Source organism: Lottia gigantea (assembly GCF_000327385.1).
Source record: "Lottia gigantea unplaced genomic scaffold LOTGIsca_117, whole genome shotgun sequence".
NCBI classification, from domain to species: domain Eukaryota; kingdom Metazoa; phylum Mollusca; class Gastropoda; family Lottiidae; genus Lottia; species Lottia gigantea.
The window spans coordinates 288,533-306,277 of NW_008707167.1; the positions used below are offsets into that span (position 1 = coordinate 288,533).

At 32.3% G+C, this 17,745-nt stretch overlaps 3 protein-coding genes across 3 annotated transcripts in view; 2 read left to right on the plus strand and 1 right to left on the minus strand.

Annotated features, from left to right (window-relative positions):
• LOTGIDRAFT_237773 (hypothetical protein) overlaps window positions 1-5,141 on the plus strand; it is a gene marked incomplete at its 5' end in the record, with an annotated part of 10,012 nt that extends 4,871 nt beyond the window's left edge. The window contains 7 exons of the mRNA XM_009047796.1: window positions 1,089-1,205; window positions 1,515-1,659; window positions 1,885-2,124; window positions 2,625-2,870; window positions 3,259-3,384; window positions 3,767-3,940; window positions 4,475-5,141. Of these exons, the coding sequence (XP_009046044.1) occupies window positions 1,089-1,205; window positions 1,515-1,659; window positions 1,885-2,124; window positions 2,625-2,870; window positions 3,259-3,384; window positions 3,767-3,940; window positions 4,475-4,815 (1,389 nt within the window). The 3' untranslated portion in view covers window positions 4,816-5,141. The remainder of the gene's footprint in view (window positions 1-1,088; window positions 1,206-1,514; window positions 1,660-1,884; window positions 2,125-2,624; window positions 2,871-3,258; window positions 3,385-3,766; window positions 3,941-4,474) is intronic.
• Window positions 5,142-11,618: 6,477 nt separating this feature from the next.
• LOTGIDRAFT_237774 (hypothetical protein) lies at window positions 11,619-16,477 on the minus strand (the record flags this gene model as incomplete). The annotated part of the gene is made up of 8 exons (XM_009047797.1): window positions 11,619-11,772; window positions 12,349-12,438; window positions 13,007-13,135; window positions 13,490-13,582; window positions 14,193-14,289; window positions 14,948-15,032; window positions 15,516-15,616; window positions 16,366-16,477. The coding sequence occupies 8 exons, from the start codon at window positions 16,472-16,474 to the stop codon at window positions 11,733-11,735; spliced, it is 744 nt and encodes a 247-aa protein (XP_009046045.1). The 3' UTR covers window positions 11,619-11,732.
• Window positions 16,478-16,627: 150 nt separating this feature from the next.
• The window catches only part of LOTGIDRAFT_205064 (hypothetical protein), a 27,209-nt gene continuing 26,091 nt past the window's right edge, over window positions 16,628-17,745 (plus strand). The window contains exons 1-3 of the mRNA XM_009047798.1: window positions 16,628-16,800; window positions 16,976-17,044; window positions 17,512-17,650. Coding sequence (XP_009046046.1) covers window positions 16,693-16,800; window positions 16,976-17,044; window positions 17,512-17,650 — 316 coding nt within the window. The 5' untranslated portion in view covers window positions 16,628-16,692. The remainder of the gene's footprint in view (window positions 16,801-16,975; window positions 17,045-17,511; window positions 17,651-17,745) is intronic.

Consider the following 17,745-nt stretch of genomic DNA (forward strand, 5'->3'; position numbering starts at 1 on the left):
TGAAATCGACCTCGTAATATTTGAAATCGTCCTCGTAATATTTGAAATTGTCCTCGTAATAATTGATATCGACCTCGTAATAATTGATATCGACCTTGTAATAATTGATATCGACCTCGTAATATTTGAAATCGTCCTCGTAATATTTGATATCGTCCTCGTAATAATTGATATCGACCTCGTAATAATTGATATCGTCCTCGTAATAATTGATATCGACCTCGTAATAATTGATATCGACCTCGTAATAATTGATATCGACCTTTTAATAATTGATATCGACCTCTTAATATTTGAAATCGTCCTCTTAATATTTGAAATCGTCCTCTTAATATTTGAAATTGTCCTCTTAATATTTGATATCGTCCTCGTAATATTTGATATCGACCTCTTAATAATTGATATCGACCTCGTAATAATTGATATCGACCTCGTAATAATTGATATCGACCTCTTAATAATTGATATCGACCTCTTAATCGACCTCTTAATAATTGATATTGACCTCTTAATAATTGATATCGACCTCGTAATAATTGATATCGTCCTCTTAATACTTGAAATCGTCCTCTTAATATTTGATATTGACCTCTTGATATTTGATATTGACCTCTTGATATTTGATATCGATCTGTTAATATTTGAAATTGACCTCTGGATGATTGATATCGACCTCTTGATGATTGATATCGACCTCTGGATGATTGATATCGACCTCTGGATGATTGATATCGACCTCTGGATGATTGATATCGACCTCTGGATGATTGATATCGACCTCTGGATGATTGATATCGACCTCTGGATGATTGATATCGACCTCTGGATGATTGATATCGACCTCTGGATGATTGATATCGACCTCTGGATGATTGATATCGACCTCTGGATATTTGATATCGACCTCTTCATATTTGATATCGACCTCTTCATATTTGATATCGACCTCTTCATATTTGATATCGACCTCTTAAAATTTGACATTGACCTCTTAATAATTGATATTTGATATTATCCTGTTACAATTTGGTATTGCTGTCTTAATATTTGCCTAATGAAATTTGAAATAATGATTGTGATAATTTCAGATGAATCTGTTATACCTAACTCGAGACAATACTCTTCAAGACTGTCAGGAATTCGAAGACGAGGAGCTGAAAGAGGATGATGGGATACAGGATTATCGTAAACTGAAGCGTAAACAGGTAGGTTCGGCTGTGCTTCTTCCAACATGTTAACATATCAAAGTAGGACGTAAAACTCCATTTCATTTCATGGGTCAATATTTAGTATGTATATATTCAATCAATCAACATTATCTTTCCCATTATTGTAATATTCTATTGATTTTCAATTGATTTACATTGAGTTCACATTTACATTTATACAAAAATTAAGTTTCAGTTTACAACAATTATGATAATATATAAGAGAGATGAATTGAAATTTGATGATATATAACAAATAGATATGATGCTGTTATTGAACTTCGTTTTTGATTCTGTCTATTTTAGAATGGAGAGCGTAATTTAACAGAAAATAATAACAACAATAACAAGATTATCAGTAACAGTAGTTTACCCTTTCAAAAATTCTCTCTGATTAAAGATGAAAATATAGAGAGAGAATGGAAGATTATAGCCTACAAACAAACTGCAGGTTGGTGGATTTTTAACCAGTCTTAAAATATCATATAACAAATGTTACAACTTAAGACGAGTCTATATAGCAAAAGGGGAAGTCATAAATATTCTCATGTTTATCTCTTCTTCATTTCATCTGATGAGAACACGTGTAAATTGTGTTGAAATATTATGTACTTTGATATTAAAGAAGTGTGTTATACTATCATATATTCAATGGTTTATATCTTCTATTTTTCAGATAATACATATATGGGTATAGCAATATTAAACAGTTGCCTAGTAACCATTTCATTACGCTATCGTGTAGCTCAACAATCCCCGTCTACTAGTGTATCTGACCTATCAGAATCACCGACTAATTCTACTAGTACTGACCCTCAATATGATCGTAGTCGTTCGTTGATACCATTAAATACCATGTCAACACCTCGCTGTGGATTTGGATTGAGATCTGTTAATGGAAAACTTATCGCCTGTGGTTAGTATTAATTTTATCAATTGCTACCAATATTTCGTCAATATTTTGTTACGGATTACGGTTACGTTTAGTTTGGGCTAGTACTTGGTTTATTTATTATCCATGTATAAACTATTTTTATATATGCTTGTAACACTAACTATTATAAAATTGTAAAGGTTTTTACCGTTTGTAATCTGTAACAGAAGACAGAAGAGAAAATATTATGGTATAACACACTTCTTTAATAACAAAGTACAGAACCACATTTAGTAGCACAGATACTAGATATTTAGGATATATGTACATGTTAGAGTAGGCTATTCTCTTCAGCAACAATTTTCAAACCAGCTGCTTTGAGAAATTAAGCATAAATTTGAATGGAAAAAAAAAATCATTTGAACCCATTCAGTCAGTATTCAGTCCTTCCATCAAACCAATGGGAAACTTTCTGATTTTCTAGTGCTAATGAATACAGTAACCAAGCCAGTAAATAATTGTTGTCTGTATTTGTCTTATAGGTGGATATGATAGAGGTGAATGTTTAAAATCAACAGAATGTTTTAATCTAGAAAGTAATACGTGGACGATGTTAGCTGACATGAAAACAACGAGAGGAAGATTCTCGGCAGCTCGAGTAGGAGATACAATCTTCGCCTGCGGAGGATCAGATGGTTACCATGAATTACGAACCGTAGAAGTTTACGATGTAGAAAAAGACGTCTGGTCGTTTGTGGCTCCCATGATTAAACACAGATCTTCACCGGGTAAGAATGATCAATATCATGCTGTTGACTTGGAAACCGTTTCTCAAATCTTTACTCAATAATTATCTTAATTTCAAGAAAATGGAGTAAATTGAAGTTTGGTTTTGGAGAGTGATATTTGAAATGACTTATACTGTACATTTATAAGTCAATGTTTGTAAATTCAGATGAGATTTTCTAAATATTTTGAGATTTTTGGTTCTATTTTTACCAATTGCTCTGCCCCAAATGGTTAATAATTTCTGATTTGGGTTCTATATTTGTAAACTTTCTACAATGTGCTGTAATTGTTGTCCTGTGTCCTAGTAGAAAATGGAAGAGAGCATGCCCTGTAAGATTGAAGAGTCCTAGTCGAGAACTTTCTGTATTGGTAATGATATTATTTTAGGAGTTGCTGTTCTGGGTGATCAGTTATTCTGTATTGGTGGTTGTATGGGACAGAACAGTGTAGCTGAATGTGAAGTTTATGATGCAAAAACTGATTCTTGGTCTTTTATAGCTTCACTCAATACAGGTATGCATTGCTTATTGTCATTGTCAAGGTCAAGGTATAATGTCTTCATCTTATTCCTTGACTTCAATATTCACTCTTCTCGTATTATGAAAGTTTGTGAATGCAGCAATTTGATTGGATTGAACAGAAAGACAACACATGAAATTGTTGGCTCTGATTGGCTGTATTCTCTGGCGTACAATCCAATCAAATGCCTGCTTTCCTTGACAAAAGAATACTGAAAAATGCAATACGAAGTTTGTAACAGCTTGACGTCATTAAGATAAGCATCCTGTAGCCAATTACATTGTTGATCTCTCACTCTCTCTCTGTACGTAGCACGTTGACTGGCTAAACTAAAAGATATCCTGATTGTAAGCATCAATTAATTTTCTATTTTCAGCCCGCTATCAAGCGTCTGTAAGAGCGTATAATGGTAAACTGTATGTGATGGGGGGAACTGATGGATGGAATTGTTTAAATTCAGTAGAAGTTTATGATCCTGCTATAAATGAATGGAGATATTTAGAATCTCTGAATGTCTGTCGCCGTGGGGCTGGAGTCGAGTGTTTTCAAGGTAAGAATCGATTTCGTACAAGATAAAGTCAGTTATATTCATGGGTACAGATAATCTGGGAAAGATCGAGGTGCAAGAAGTATGGCCAAAGATCTAGGGGTAGAAAGGATCCTTGTAAACCAAATTGGATATCCTTGTAAAATTCCTTGTTGTTTCTTTCCTCTCTTATTTATTCAATACTACTTATTGTTTATATTAACTTATATTAAAATTATATTAGAGTTTCATAAAGAAAAAGAGCAGTCTTATGTCGCTGTCCTGGCAAAATTTCACTCATTGTACCCTGCATGGTGTTGCCCGTCTTCATTAGCCCACATGGTGCAGAAAAGTAGGATGTAAAACTCCATTCATTTCATAAGTTCATAATGCATGTTAATATAAAAACCAATTATAACTTATTTACAATCCAATTTTGGTATTCAAAATAAGAACTAGGTTTCTGTAGATACTGAAAATCTGAAAGACCATTCTCAAGGCATATTTCTATGTCATAAGATTAGTTGAGCTCTAGGGGAAAGTTTGTATATTTTTCAGGTAAATTATATGTAATTGGTGGAAATGATGGAACCCATTCGTTAAAATCAACAGAAATCTTTGATGTGGAGAATCAGAAGTGGATATTTGGTCCTGTATTGGTCTCACCACGATCTAATATAGGCTCGGCAGTTCTTGACGGTAGATTATTCGCTGTCGGAGGTTTTAACGGGAAGAAATTTCTCGATACCATGGAATATCTAGATGATGCAAATGAATGGACATTTTATACCCCATTCTACAAAACTCGCGGAATAAACGGGGGTTTGTCTAGTAGTTGTGACAGCCTTGACAATTCTAATAATAATAGTGCTTTGGTAATGGATGGGCCATTACATTAGTTGTTTGCCCCCCTCCTCCTTTATCCTCCCTCCTCAGAAAGATATCTTTACCCAGGGAGAATGCAAAGTGATACCTCCACTCTCCCTCTCCCACTCACTCACTTATTTCCTGCAATAGATATTCACATAAATAGCAAGTATTTATTCCTTAGAATAGACATTGCAAACTATTTTGTGTGAGTTTTTATTTACTGATTGCTGGAGTGGATTTTGTTTAAAAGCTAACATGAAATTTTGAAAAAGGTGATATACAAATAATGACCATAACTCAAGTTTGTGGAAATTATCTACTGCTTCTAGCTCTTTTGATTTGATGTGAAAGTTGGAAAATGTTTAAGATGGCTCACAGTGTGTTTAAGGTTAGGGTCAACAGTATATAAAAGTGTGAACTGATGAATGTAAAGTAACGTGAAGTCTGATACAAGTATAGTTGAGATCAAATATTTGTGGTCATCTGTGATCTATTTCAATCATAACAGAAAGATGTCCACTTTATGTCAAGGTAGAATAAATAATAATAGAAACTATACAGACTAAACTAATATAAAAATAGGGTAGACTATTCAAGATAAAGTTTTAAAGTTGACCTGGAATGACCTCATTATCTTCTCTGATTTATTCTGGTCATTTTTCATAATTCATGTTAGCTTTTCATTGATTTCTTTTGTTTTTTTCCTGCATTTATGTTTAGTTTTTGTATTATTTTGTATTTTTGAATATTTTCAATAGAAAGAGGTTGGCTATGTGTAGACTATCCTAAGTTATTTTGGTTTTACAATGTAATTAGGTACCTTCACTAGGCATATATAGCTATATACTGACTTCGGAAATTGAAAAATATTTTTTGCAAAACATTAAAAAATAGCTCAAAATGAATTTCTAGAAAAATAAGATATTTTATTATTTAAAATATTGTCAATATATTTTTGATGTTATATTATTTTGTATTTGGTATATAGGTGGTCAATGAATTCTATACACATGATTATTAAAGGGATTGTTAGGAGGTTTTCTAAATGGTTCCTGTAATTCCATTTAAACCACATGTTTAATGACATTGCTAATCGCAAAAAATACTTTATCACATAAGACCTTTCATAAATGACGTCATAAAATTCTTTGTTTTAGTGGAATTGCAGGAACCACTGACGTCTGATAGAAAATTGACATGGTGTAAATTGATGCTATCATTGTCCCTGATACAAAGTAAAAATTTAGAAAACCTTTAATCTCTTTAAGAATTTTTGGATGAACAGGTTACTGCTCTTGATACAGGCCAAGTCTGAAATATGGGGAAAACTTAGCTAACCTTATCATACTTCTAGTTATACTGATAACATGAAGAAGCCACCTAAATAAAGAATTGGGGATGTATATCCTATATTGGCTATGGAAGATGAATAACAAATATATGCAATGGGGGAAATATTGCAGAAATTTAAGTGATAGCCCATTAAACTAATTACACAACGTTATTTCAAATTTGCAACTTAAAGGCATATGGAGCTCAGTTTATATTGCCATCCAAAACACTCAAGGTGTCAGCCACTCAGTAATGCTATTACTATTTGAGAGACTACTTGTTTTACCTCATAAAAAGTAGACTGTTCCAATGCGTGTGTATGAATCATTGACTGACTATACTAGTATCAATTATTGGTCTCCCCTATTTATATTAAAAAGGGGTGATATTATAAATATTTTATGTCACAAGATGACAATGAAATACTCCAACTGAAAATTAATTTTCAACATTATTTTGATTTAAGAAGATTTTGTATAAATGTTCCATAATTTTTCAGTTTTCATAACTTTTAAAAGTTTGAAATTTTGAATATATTTTCCCTGACTTTTGATTGATTTATATTGTTAAGAATAATGAATTCTAAGAGGATGTTCCATTCGTTGGAAATCAAATATTTTGATTGAATTTGTTGTTTTATAATGATTGAATTGAGAATGGTTGGAATTTAAAATTATTTTTAATAAAAAGAACATTCTTGTTATATTCTAAAAGACTTAATAGAAAGAAATTTGAAAAATTATAAAAACATCTAACAGGGTAAGAATAATAATATATTAATCTATGACGGCATTAATTAAGGACATTAATTAAGGACATTAATTAAAAGGACATTAATTAAGGACATTAATTAAAAGGACATTAATTAAGGACATTAATTAAGGACATTAATTAAAAGGACATTAATTAAGGACATTAATTAAAGGTATTTAGCCATCTATATATTAAAAGATCATTTCATGTTGCAGACACATAATTAGTATATACATGTAAAATCAAATAGAACAGAACAGTCAGCTGGTTTGGAAATGGAGGTTACCTGTCGAACTTAACTTCATGTGGTTGAGCTGATCTCACATGTTAACATGTGTTTTGGATAAAAAATCCTCATCAGGACACCAAGTCATTCACTTAACTGGAAGTGTTTTAGCTTATCTCACAAGTTGACATGTTATAGATTAAAAGCCTTCATCAGGAGAGCTGATATAAAATAGAGATTGAACTATACATGAAGGGATTCAGGTATTAAAGCTGATAAAGTTTTGGTTTTCTTTCCTTTATCTCTTTTCAAAACGGAAATTCAGTATCAGGTAGCATAAATTCAGTATCTTCTAGGATAGATGACTATTATATCAAATCAAAATCAAAACAGAATGAAACCTTTAATTGAATACTTCTTTTTGTATATTTATTCAACCAATCCAGCCAAAAGAGTAATTGTTAAGGATTAAAAGACTAAACGAACAGTACATTTTGCTGTGAATAGCTGATTTATCACAATTGGTAAATAACCCAAAATGAACTTGATCAGTTATGATTAAAACATCAGATTGATCACATTTTACAACCAAACCAGCCAAAATATTCCATAACAACTGACTAAATGAGATACTGACCAGTTCATTTTGGTGTGATTAGTTGAAAATTGAAAACAATAAAATTGGTTAAAAACCTTGGTTGAGGTTTATGAATTGGAAATCACATTTTTACAACCAAACCAGCCAAAATATTCCATTCCTATAGCATAAAATAATAAAGAAACAGTATATTTTGCTGTGATTAGTTGATGATTAAGCACAATTTGAATGAATTATGATAAATATTTATTGTAAAATGATCTCTTGGTTTCCACCAAAAATGATTTTTATTTGTTATTTATTATATTTTTATGATCAATTGATCTACTAAAGTAAATCAGACAAATTGATTCAGGTTTAAGATTAATTATTTGCATAACAATTTGGTGAGTTTTGGAGTCTATTACTGGCAATGAGATTGGACATGGTGACAATTTTTAAAATGGATTGACTAAATTTATTTGAAATTTTTCTAAATTTATGAAATATTTTAAAATGATGGGAAAATAACCCAAAATTTTCTTTGTAAATAAAATATAAAGGATATCAATGCATTAATCTTCACAGAATTTTGTTGTTTATGTATATTATGTGGTGCATATTGTGGGGCCTTGTATCCAAGGTGACCATTAGTTGCAACTAAAACAGGTTTTACAATATTTGAAGACAAACATTTGCCAGGTTCCGAAGCACCTTAAAGAATTAGTGAAATTAACAACATGGTGTTCACTATTTCCTAATAATAAGTACATATAATATTTTCGAAATCAGGTACAATTAATTTTCACAAAATCAGGGTAATGTAGATTTATTCTAAGTCAAAATTTATAATAATATATATCTATTGGCCTATCAGCAAATAATTATATAGATATCAATAATATTCTTCTCTGATTAAATCTTACTAAGGTCTCAAAATCAGGGTGTTATATAGCTGTCTTATTCAAAAATTATTATAATATAAGAGCATCGGCAGAATTGAACCAATCAAATTTTATTATGATTATTTGTGTTAAGATTTTGGTTTTATTGTCTATAAGGGGAAGGATGGAAGACAGGTCTATAAGGGGAAGGATGGAAGACAGGTCTATAAGGGGAAGGATGGAAGACAGGTCTATCAGTTGTATTGTCTATAAGGGGAAGGATGGAAGACAGGTCTATAAGGGGAAGGATGGAAGATAGGTCTATTGGTTGTATTGTCTATAAGGGGAAGGATGGAAGACAGGTCTATAAGGGGAAGGATGGAAGATAGGTCTATCAGTTGTATTGTCTATAAGGGGAAGGATGGAAGACAGGTCTATAAGGGGAAGGATGGAAGACAGGTCTATAAGGGGAAGGATGGAAGACAGGTCTATAAGGGGAAGGATGGAAGACAGGTCTATCAGTTGTATTGTCTATAAGGGGAAGGATGGAAGACAGGTCTATAAGGGGAAGGATGGAAGACAGGTCTATCAGTTGTATTGTCTATAAGGGGAAGGATGGAAGACAGGTCTATAAGGGGAAGGATGGAAGATAGGTCTATCAGCACGAGAAGATTGGTGAGTACCAAGTATCTCACGTTGATGCTCCTCGGTATTATATGGCCTAATTTAATTTTCTATTTATAAAAACCCTGTTGGGTCATTATCAAAAAGTGGCATTACAAAACATACAATAAAGTTATAGATATAGGACAAATCAGCGTTCAAAGGGTTAAGGGCATACCTGTAAATAATTATATATATTTTAAGATTTTTGTGTCTTTGATATTTTTGGCAGCTGCTGTGAAAGTTGGTACAATCCATTACAACCTCTATGTGGACTAAAGCTATGTTCAATGATTTTGTTGTATTAACAGAATGTTACATATAAAAAGAGTTTGTAAAAATTTGATAGCTGCATGGAAAAGGATAACCGATTTTATCTGAGTCAATCAGAAGCTTCGACAGAAAGTCTAGGAACAATCAGCCATAATCTTTACAGTCTTTCTGTCCAAGGCTCTGATTAGCTGTATTCACTGGTTTACTATCCAATCAAATCACTGCATTAAGTGATACAAAAAAAGGTGGCTGTTGCAGTCAAGATATAAGATGAGGTCCATAATAACTTGATATTGAAGATGTATGTCAATTTGTTTGGAGATAATGATTAGGGTTTTGGGCAGCAATCAAACCCAGGAATAATAGTGCTGTTTAAAATAACTTGTATTGGATATAGGAATGCTTATTTTCTGTATTTTCTATGATTGTATCTTATAGATATCAATAAAGTTTTCAAAATTGTAATTTTGTGTTCACTAATTGTAGATCACAGAGCTCAGGGGAATAAAAGTCGTGAAGCTCTAGTCAAGTATTTTTCTTTGTTGAAATGATTTAAATTTTGCCTGAAGTACAAAGCTTTGTCATGAAACATTTCTGATATGATTTGATCAAACTGGGTGTACATTTGAATACTGATTTTTTAGTTATTGCCCTCCACAATGTCAAAATCAGCATGTGGACACTGCAGAGACTACTGGTATCATATTTTAATGAAGCTTGAGAAACAGGAATATAATTTTTTTAAATTTTGTCAGTAACTATCCAAGACATGAAATGTGTTTTAATTGGTAGGATGGCAGAGGGACTACTGATGAGGACTAGAGATTTCAATAAGATCTGAGTAAACTTCCAGTTTGATTAAAGCTTTGATTTATTGCCCTTGACCTCCTTTACCTGGACACTTGCTTGCTGACCTGGGTTCATTCCTATATCAACTACACTGGTAATATTTTACAAATCTTTATTTTATTCCCTTGATAAATTTTGACATTTAAAAAACTTGTCTATATGGAATACATGATAAAAAATGGTCCGATATGCTGAATGGTGTTAATCAAATGCCCTGTTCAGATTTCCCAACAACTCCAGCACAATTATTTTCTGTGAACTGTAACCAATGATCAGTTTTTGTTGATCACCAAAATATATCAATAAAAGCCCAGAATGAAGCCATAAACATTTATCTGGTGCTTAATACAAGGGTTGTTGGTCTTCCCCAGAATTTGACTTGAACACGAATCATACCAAGTTTTAATTTGGCTAATCAAGTTATATTTAGTATGATAAATTGCCAATCTAAATTGAACCCTAGCGGAAGATTTTTCTAGAATATGTAGCCAGTATTCTCTTGGATTTCAAAATTATATTCTCTTATTAATATGATCTCTATCCTAGATGTTACCTTGATATAATGTTCTCATAGTAAAGTTGTATGAGTAATAAAACTTGTTCTGTTACTCACATCTAATCCAAGTAAGTTCATCAAATGAGGATTTTAAATTTAATTTTCAGCCTAACACAAACTCTTCAATTGATATTTTTTACTATGCTAGAAAAAATACAATAAATTTTTCCAATGATTGAAAAGAGGCAAATTGTAGGCAGTCTGAGATGTAAGTATTTTTGTCCCAAACTGGCTAAGATTTGTGAAATGAAAACAAAGATCTATTAATATAATTAGTAAGAATCTATATCTTATACATTCTGCTGTAAATTACGTCTAACTGATAACCATACAAAGTTCTACACAAAAACACTTCACACATAATCTTTATAATTCTTGATATATCTCATTTTGAAAATTAATTCTGTCTCAAGTTGACTGTCACTATTTTTGCAGATTAAACTAATCCATTGTCTTCTTCTTGGACCAAGTTAATTACGTCCCAAATACCAAAAGTCGCCAATTGTTTGGAATTCTTTGAGTTCTGTCTTATCCCAATTAATTAGAATGCCAATCCTTTTTTTTCACCTGATAACCCTGTTCCATCACCTATTTGTCCTAAAACATAATCTAATTCAATAAGTACTGGAATTGAAGTTTGCACTGAAACTTTTTATTTCTATTTGAATAGTAGTAGGCTACTTATACCACATCCTACTTCTTAACTTGTGAATTCCTGAATTCCTTGCCCATTCCCAAAACAAATTGCCCACTGGAATAATTGAGTACCACATCATACTATAATAACTAACACCAATGAACACATTCTCTAACAATTTACACTGTCTGTTTTTTTATTGAGATTTTCTTGAAGTAACTTTTCTTTGTCTGCTCCTGGAATTAAAAAGACAAAATCTAGGAATAAAGTTTTCATGAGCTGGAATGAGCTCACGGGTGTACAAGTCATGTATTCAGACACCCTTTAACTTTGTAATGAACTGTTCCAAACATGCATACCTTCTATCAATATAAAACTCTATATATATATGATTGGAAGTGATTATTTGTAATATTAGGGGTGTTATTTATCACTGTATAAGATATGACTCTGTGATTTTTAAACCAACCCACTGAATCATCTGATTAGTCTGAAAGTGATGTGAATTTAAACCTCTTTAGAAAATCTTAGCAGGTGAGCGAAATCGAGCTCAGTCAGCTTGTCTTATAGGTTACACCTGGAAGATCTATCATAGAAAACCCAGCTTATAAAATACAGAAGTATCAGCATACTATTTCAATATTGTGAGGTTCAAGTGAGACAATTTAAGCAAAAGCTAAATTACAAGATAAGCACATGATCATGATTTGATTTGACTATAACAAAATGTAGTCCAAATAATCTGGCAGTACAAGCTCCTCAGATGTGATGAAGGGGAGAAGAATGTGTACAATATAGAAGTATCAGTCTACCTGGCTTCACTACGAGAAGACGTATATTCAAACCATAAAACATGGGGTATCAAAGTGGAATCTCGCACCATAAAAAATTCTCCAATAGGACTGAAATAAAAGAAATAGAGTTTTACTTCCTACTTTTCTGCACCCGACGTGGCTAATGAAGACAGTGATACCATGCAGTGTGCAGAAAGGGAAATTCTGGTAAGATCACAACATTGGCCTATAATTGTGTTAAGATGTCCACCTGCAGAACCTCAGTTTAATGTCAATTCTAAGCATTGAGCGACTAGATGTTTTTTTCATGTTTTTTTTTAGGTCTGAATCACTGACAGGAAGAACAATTCCAAAAGTAAACCTCGACATATGCCAGGCTTCAATTTAAGCAAATCGCAGTTTGCAATTCAAAATGACCCTTTTTGCAAACAAATATTTTAATAGATTAGCCAAAAATAAAATTGACCAGGACAATCTGCAAATCATATTGTATTATTTTGTAACAGTCTACAACTCTAACATTTCAATTGCTACCAAATTTTTAAGAAATGTGACTCAAAAATTGACTTGATTAGCCAAAACTGAAACCCTGACCTTTGCCAGGATTTTAACCCACATTCTTGAGGTTAGTGAACAAGTTAATGGAGACAAAAGTTTGTGAAAATGAGGCACTAACCTGGATGCTATAAATGGAAATAAAGGAGTTAATAAAAACTGTACAACTAGAAACCAGACTGTTCCTAGGGTCAGGCCAATAATGCCACCCCACGTAATTTGGGATACTGTATGATATCCTAAATAAACCCTATAAATAAATCAATACATAACTTTTATTTTCTATTTTGATATTAGTGCTGGGTATTGCCCCATCATGTCAAGATACAATACGATTATATTGATATAGATATTATTTTGCACCTTGAACTTGTTACAAATATTCCTAATTAAATTCCTCAGTCTTGATTGTTTGTATATTGTTCTATGGCGTACACACAAGTTGTCCCTGTGACACTTGGAAGATTTTGTATTCACTTGGGCTAAAGGGTTTTTACGTTTCAGTAAAAACAGATACCACTTACTGCCTTGGATTGTCCTTGGCAATTTTTCTATAAATTACAGGGCATAGTTTTATAAATGAATTATAGTGATGTCTACCTACCTACTGTATGAAACTAATATAGCAGATAAAAACCCTGATAAACTTATAACATACTTCCACAAGTCATCATACCAATTACAATTTTTATATACACTGAAATAAATATTTACAAAATAATTAATTAAAATACCATGTTTCCATTTGACAAGCCATAAAACTGTTTGAGATTATCTTACACAGGTAATCTTTTCAGCAGATATAACACTGAGTAATATATTCCGTGGCTGAACTTTCTTTACTTGATATATGATTAAAGATATCGTATAATATAATAATTTAAAATAAAATAAAATTATTCGAGCGATTTATCAATCCTTATATATGTTTGGTCAAAAAATGTAGCATAAGAGAAGGTAAAGCGGTTTTCTTAATTCTTTATGTGTATTAGGAACACTGATGTAACCATTTTACATCATTCCAATTTTCAATCAAACGTCTGTGGTTCCTGCCAACTCATTGAGTCCATTATGTTTGACTGGAAATTCCCTTGCGTATCGTGTGATGTAAAGTCACACAATAGGAACACATTTTTTTTTAGAAACCGTGACGACTGTTTTATATTATATTATAATGACAAATGTGAAATATCATTAAGAAAATGGCACGACCATGAGAATTGTATGATACAGGACTGTCAAGCAGGTAAAATGGAATGAAATATCCTAGAAATCAATGAGACTAAAATAAACTTAGATCAACTCACCGGACAAAGAGGAAAAATGTTAAATAAATGGAGAAAAACCACATGAATTGAGAATGACTTGACGGCATCCCAAACTCAGAGAATAATACAGCTCTATCTGAAATTATATAAAAATCTCATGATTAATAAATGAACCAGGTACTAAACAATCTGAACTGCAAAACGAAACCTGAAATCAAAACAACGAAAAGAAAGTTCAAATAATCTTTATTAATGATTACTTGAAATTACAGTGACCAGTCCCTAAAGCGATTGTAAAGAGGTTTTCTAAACTTGTTATGTATATCAGGGACATTGATAGCATTAATTTACACCATTCTAATTTTCAATCAGATTTCTATGGTTCTAGCAATTCTACTAAAACTAAGAGTTTGATGAGGGCAAAATTGGCTTGGGTGACATCATAAATCACCTAGTATTCTTGGAATTGCTAAAACCACAGACGTCTGATTGATAATTCGAATGGTGCAAATTGATGCTCTCAGTGTCCCTGATACACATACAAAATTTAAAAAACCTTTTTACAATCTCTTTAATGCTAGTTTGATGCTATCGGAGGATCAGAATCCTCTAAATATTAAGAACTGATCTATTTTAGCCTATGTTTGTACCAAAGCTTAACAAGTTGTATTGTTCTTGTGTCTGCACTAGTTCACTGTGAGACTAGTTCAGATCAGTGGTTTATTATCCATCAGAGAATCTCACTGAAATACTGGTATTTCTATAAACATATAAAAAAACAACACTTATCTTACCTCTAATAGGGCGAATTTCTCGTATTAAATGTTTTAATACCCAATTAATGATTTCATTTATTAAAATACCTAATAAATAACACATCTACAAATATACAAACACAAATTATTAAATACCAGTAACTACAAAAAATTCATAATTTATTACTCAGCCTATAACTTATACCAGGTCTTGTATATATTGTATATTATATTTGGTAATCACTGATTATTAGTCATTTGCTGTCATTTCAAAGGGACAGTTAGGCCATTTTTTATTGATACTTTATAATCAGAAACAGGATTTTTTTTTAGCTAAACCAATCAGTTATATTTACATACATTCAAGATTAAAATCAACCCCCAAAATGGCAAACCTGCCCCACTAAGCTTGGTGTCCTATTGAGAGAGTCTGATATGATCGGTATAAATTCAGCGTCTCATACAACACTATTTGGATCAAGTCCAAACTATTTATTCATAAGTGGTGTGGTTTTAAACTCATTTTGTGGAAAAATTTCAAGTTATTTTTTTCAGCTTATCCCTTGATTCAATGCTAAATTTCTATAAGAAGAAGTTATTGACTTACTGTATGAAGTTCTCTTCTAAAGATGATTAAAGTGAAAAAACTAACTAACAAACTAACTGGTACTAAACTTAACATTGCTAGAACTTTACCCACAATATCTCCTGTAATATACAAATATAAGGAAGATGGTTAACATTCGTATAATGTGTACTACTTGCATGATATATTAGTGTATCGATATTAGACGATACCAGGATATTTGGACGAATATGTTAACTGTACCCACTATATCTCATATACATAATCATAATCAGAAAAACTATCATTAGATAGTGTTTGTTTACATGTTTGAGAGGCTCACAGAAAAAAAAGCTGTACATCCTTCTGCATCAAATTTGGATGGTTTTTACCATTTTTTTGTCATTCAATATTGACACAATTCCTCTGAATGCTGGCGTGTTGCTCAACAACACACACCAAACAGAATAGTAGGATGTGATACTCCATTAAATTTGTATGATGCAGGGCAGGCTCTTGTAGTTGTATCTCTATGCAGTACCTGCACAGCAGAGTAAAGAATTTGGATATTCAAGCAACCTGAATGTGCAGCTGATTAAACTAAGCTGTTGACCACTGGCTACAGCAGTAGGGTAGGCCTATCCTATATATTATATTACAACAGTCCAAACTATTGATGGAGTCACAAATTGCATTGGATCTCATTGTTAAGGCAGAGGGGAGATAGAAAGGAAGGAATTGTTATTGAGTCTTGAGTCTAATCTTTGTCGTTGAGAAGAAGAACTTAACTGGCAGTTTGAAAATGAATGCATGCAATAATGCATGCAATGCACGTGTCGGGAAAACATGATCACACGTGGCAAAGTAAACAAATGTAAAACTTGAACAGAACCTTTGGGATATTCCACATGCGTCAGTGAAATCGCCGTCCATTCTATAAAATCCTTTTCGTCTCCCGAGGGATTTGGAACCAAATTCTGAGATTTTTCGGCACCTGCCATTTTTAGAAATGACAACTACGCATGCGTAGAAATAAATTCCCCATTATTTCCGGTTTATCTGTTGATTTCTGATTGGCTAATATCAGGGATTCTCCAATATGGCTGCTTCCAAAACAAAACATGTGTTCTCTCTTCAAACTTTAGCCCAATGTTCAACGACAAAGGCGAAATCATGTATATTTTCTTTACCACACTCCGAAGTAGAAACTCCAGTTTTTATGCCAGTCGGAACACAAGGAACACTGAAAGGTCTTCTGCCGGAACAAATGGAGGAATTAGATTGTAGGATCATGTTGGGGAATACCTATCATTTAGGCCATCGACCAGTAAGATTTGTTATGACGTCATTGGGATTCCTATTTTAAAGGGATGCTCTCTCTTAATTCTGACCCATGTAAATAAAGAGTTTATTATTATTATTTTTAAGTAAAGGGCTTAAAAATATAGGCCAATGAATTGATATTTTGAAACTATGGTAATAACTGAATATTTTCTACACAGGGACCTGAATTACTTGAGAAAGCTGGAGGCCTCCATAAATTCATGAAATGGAAAAGATCTTTATTGACAGTGAGTATTGTTGTTTCCATAATCTTCTGATTTATAACATATAGATAGCCTTTGTACTGTTACAGGGACAGGTGCTTCATTCTTTTTGACCAATCATTCTTAAGTCTCAGAAACAGGATTTTTTTTAGCTAAGTCAATCAGTAATAGTGTTCACAGTCGAAATTTGAGTCTTCAAATCCATGTGTGTCCAGAATTATCTACATTTGATTGTTAAAATGATGACTCATGTATAGTATAAAAATAACCCATGATATCAAAAATAAATATGGACATGATTTTATTTTGTATTTGAAAAATATTTTGATTGATTGATTATTGATTGGTAGCATGCCATTGATAATCAATCTCAATTTAGTAATCGATACCCAGCCCTTAGATGTGCTAGTGCCCTTCAGATAAATCATTAAACCAAAATCCAGATTTACCTTTTAATCATATATTTAAAAACACCCATTTCTCTTTTTAAGGACAGTGGAGGGTTTCAGATGGTGTCGTTGTTAAAGTTTGCAGAGATAACAGAAGAAGGAGTGAGAATTGAATCACCACATGATAGCTCTATAATGATGTTAACTCCAGAAAAATCTATTGAAATACAGAATTCTATAGGTTGGTTTCTTATTCTTCTAGTCCGAGACTTAGTTAGCTTGATTCTCATTGACAATTAACATTGGCCATTCATTTTAAAGTAATGTTGGACAGGG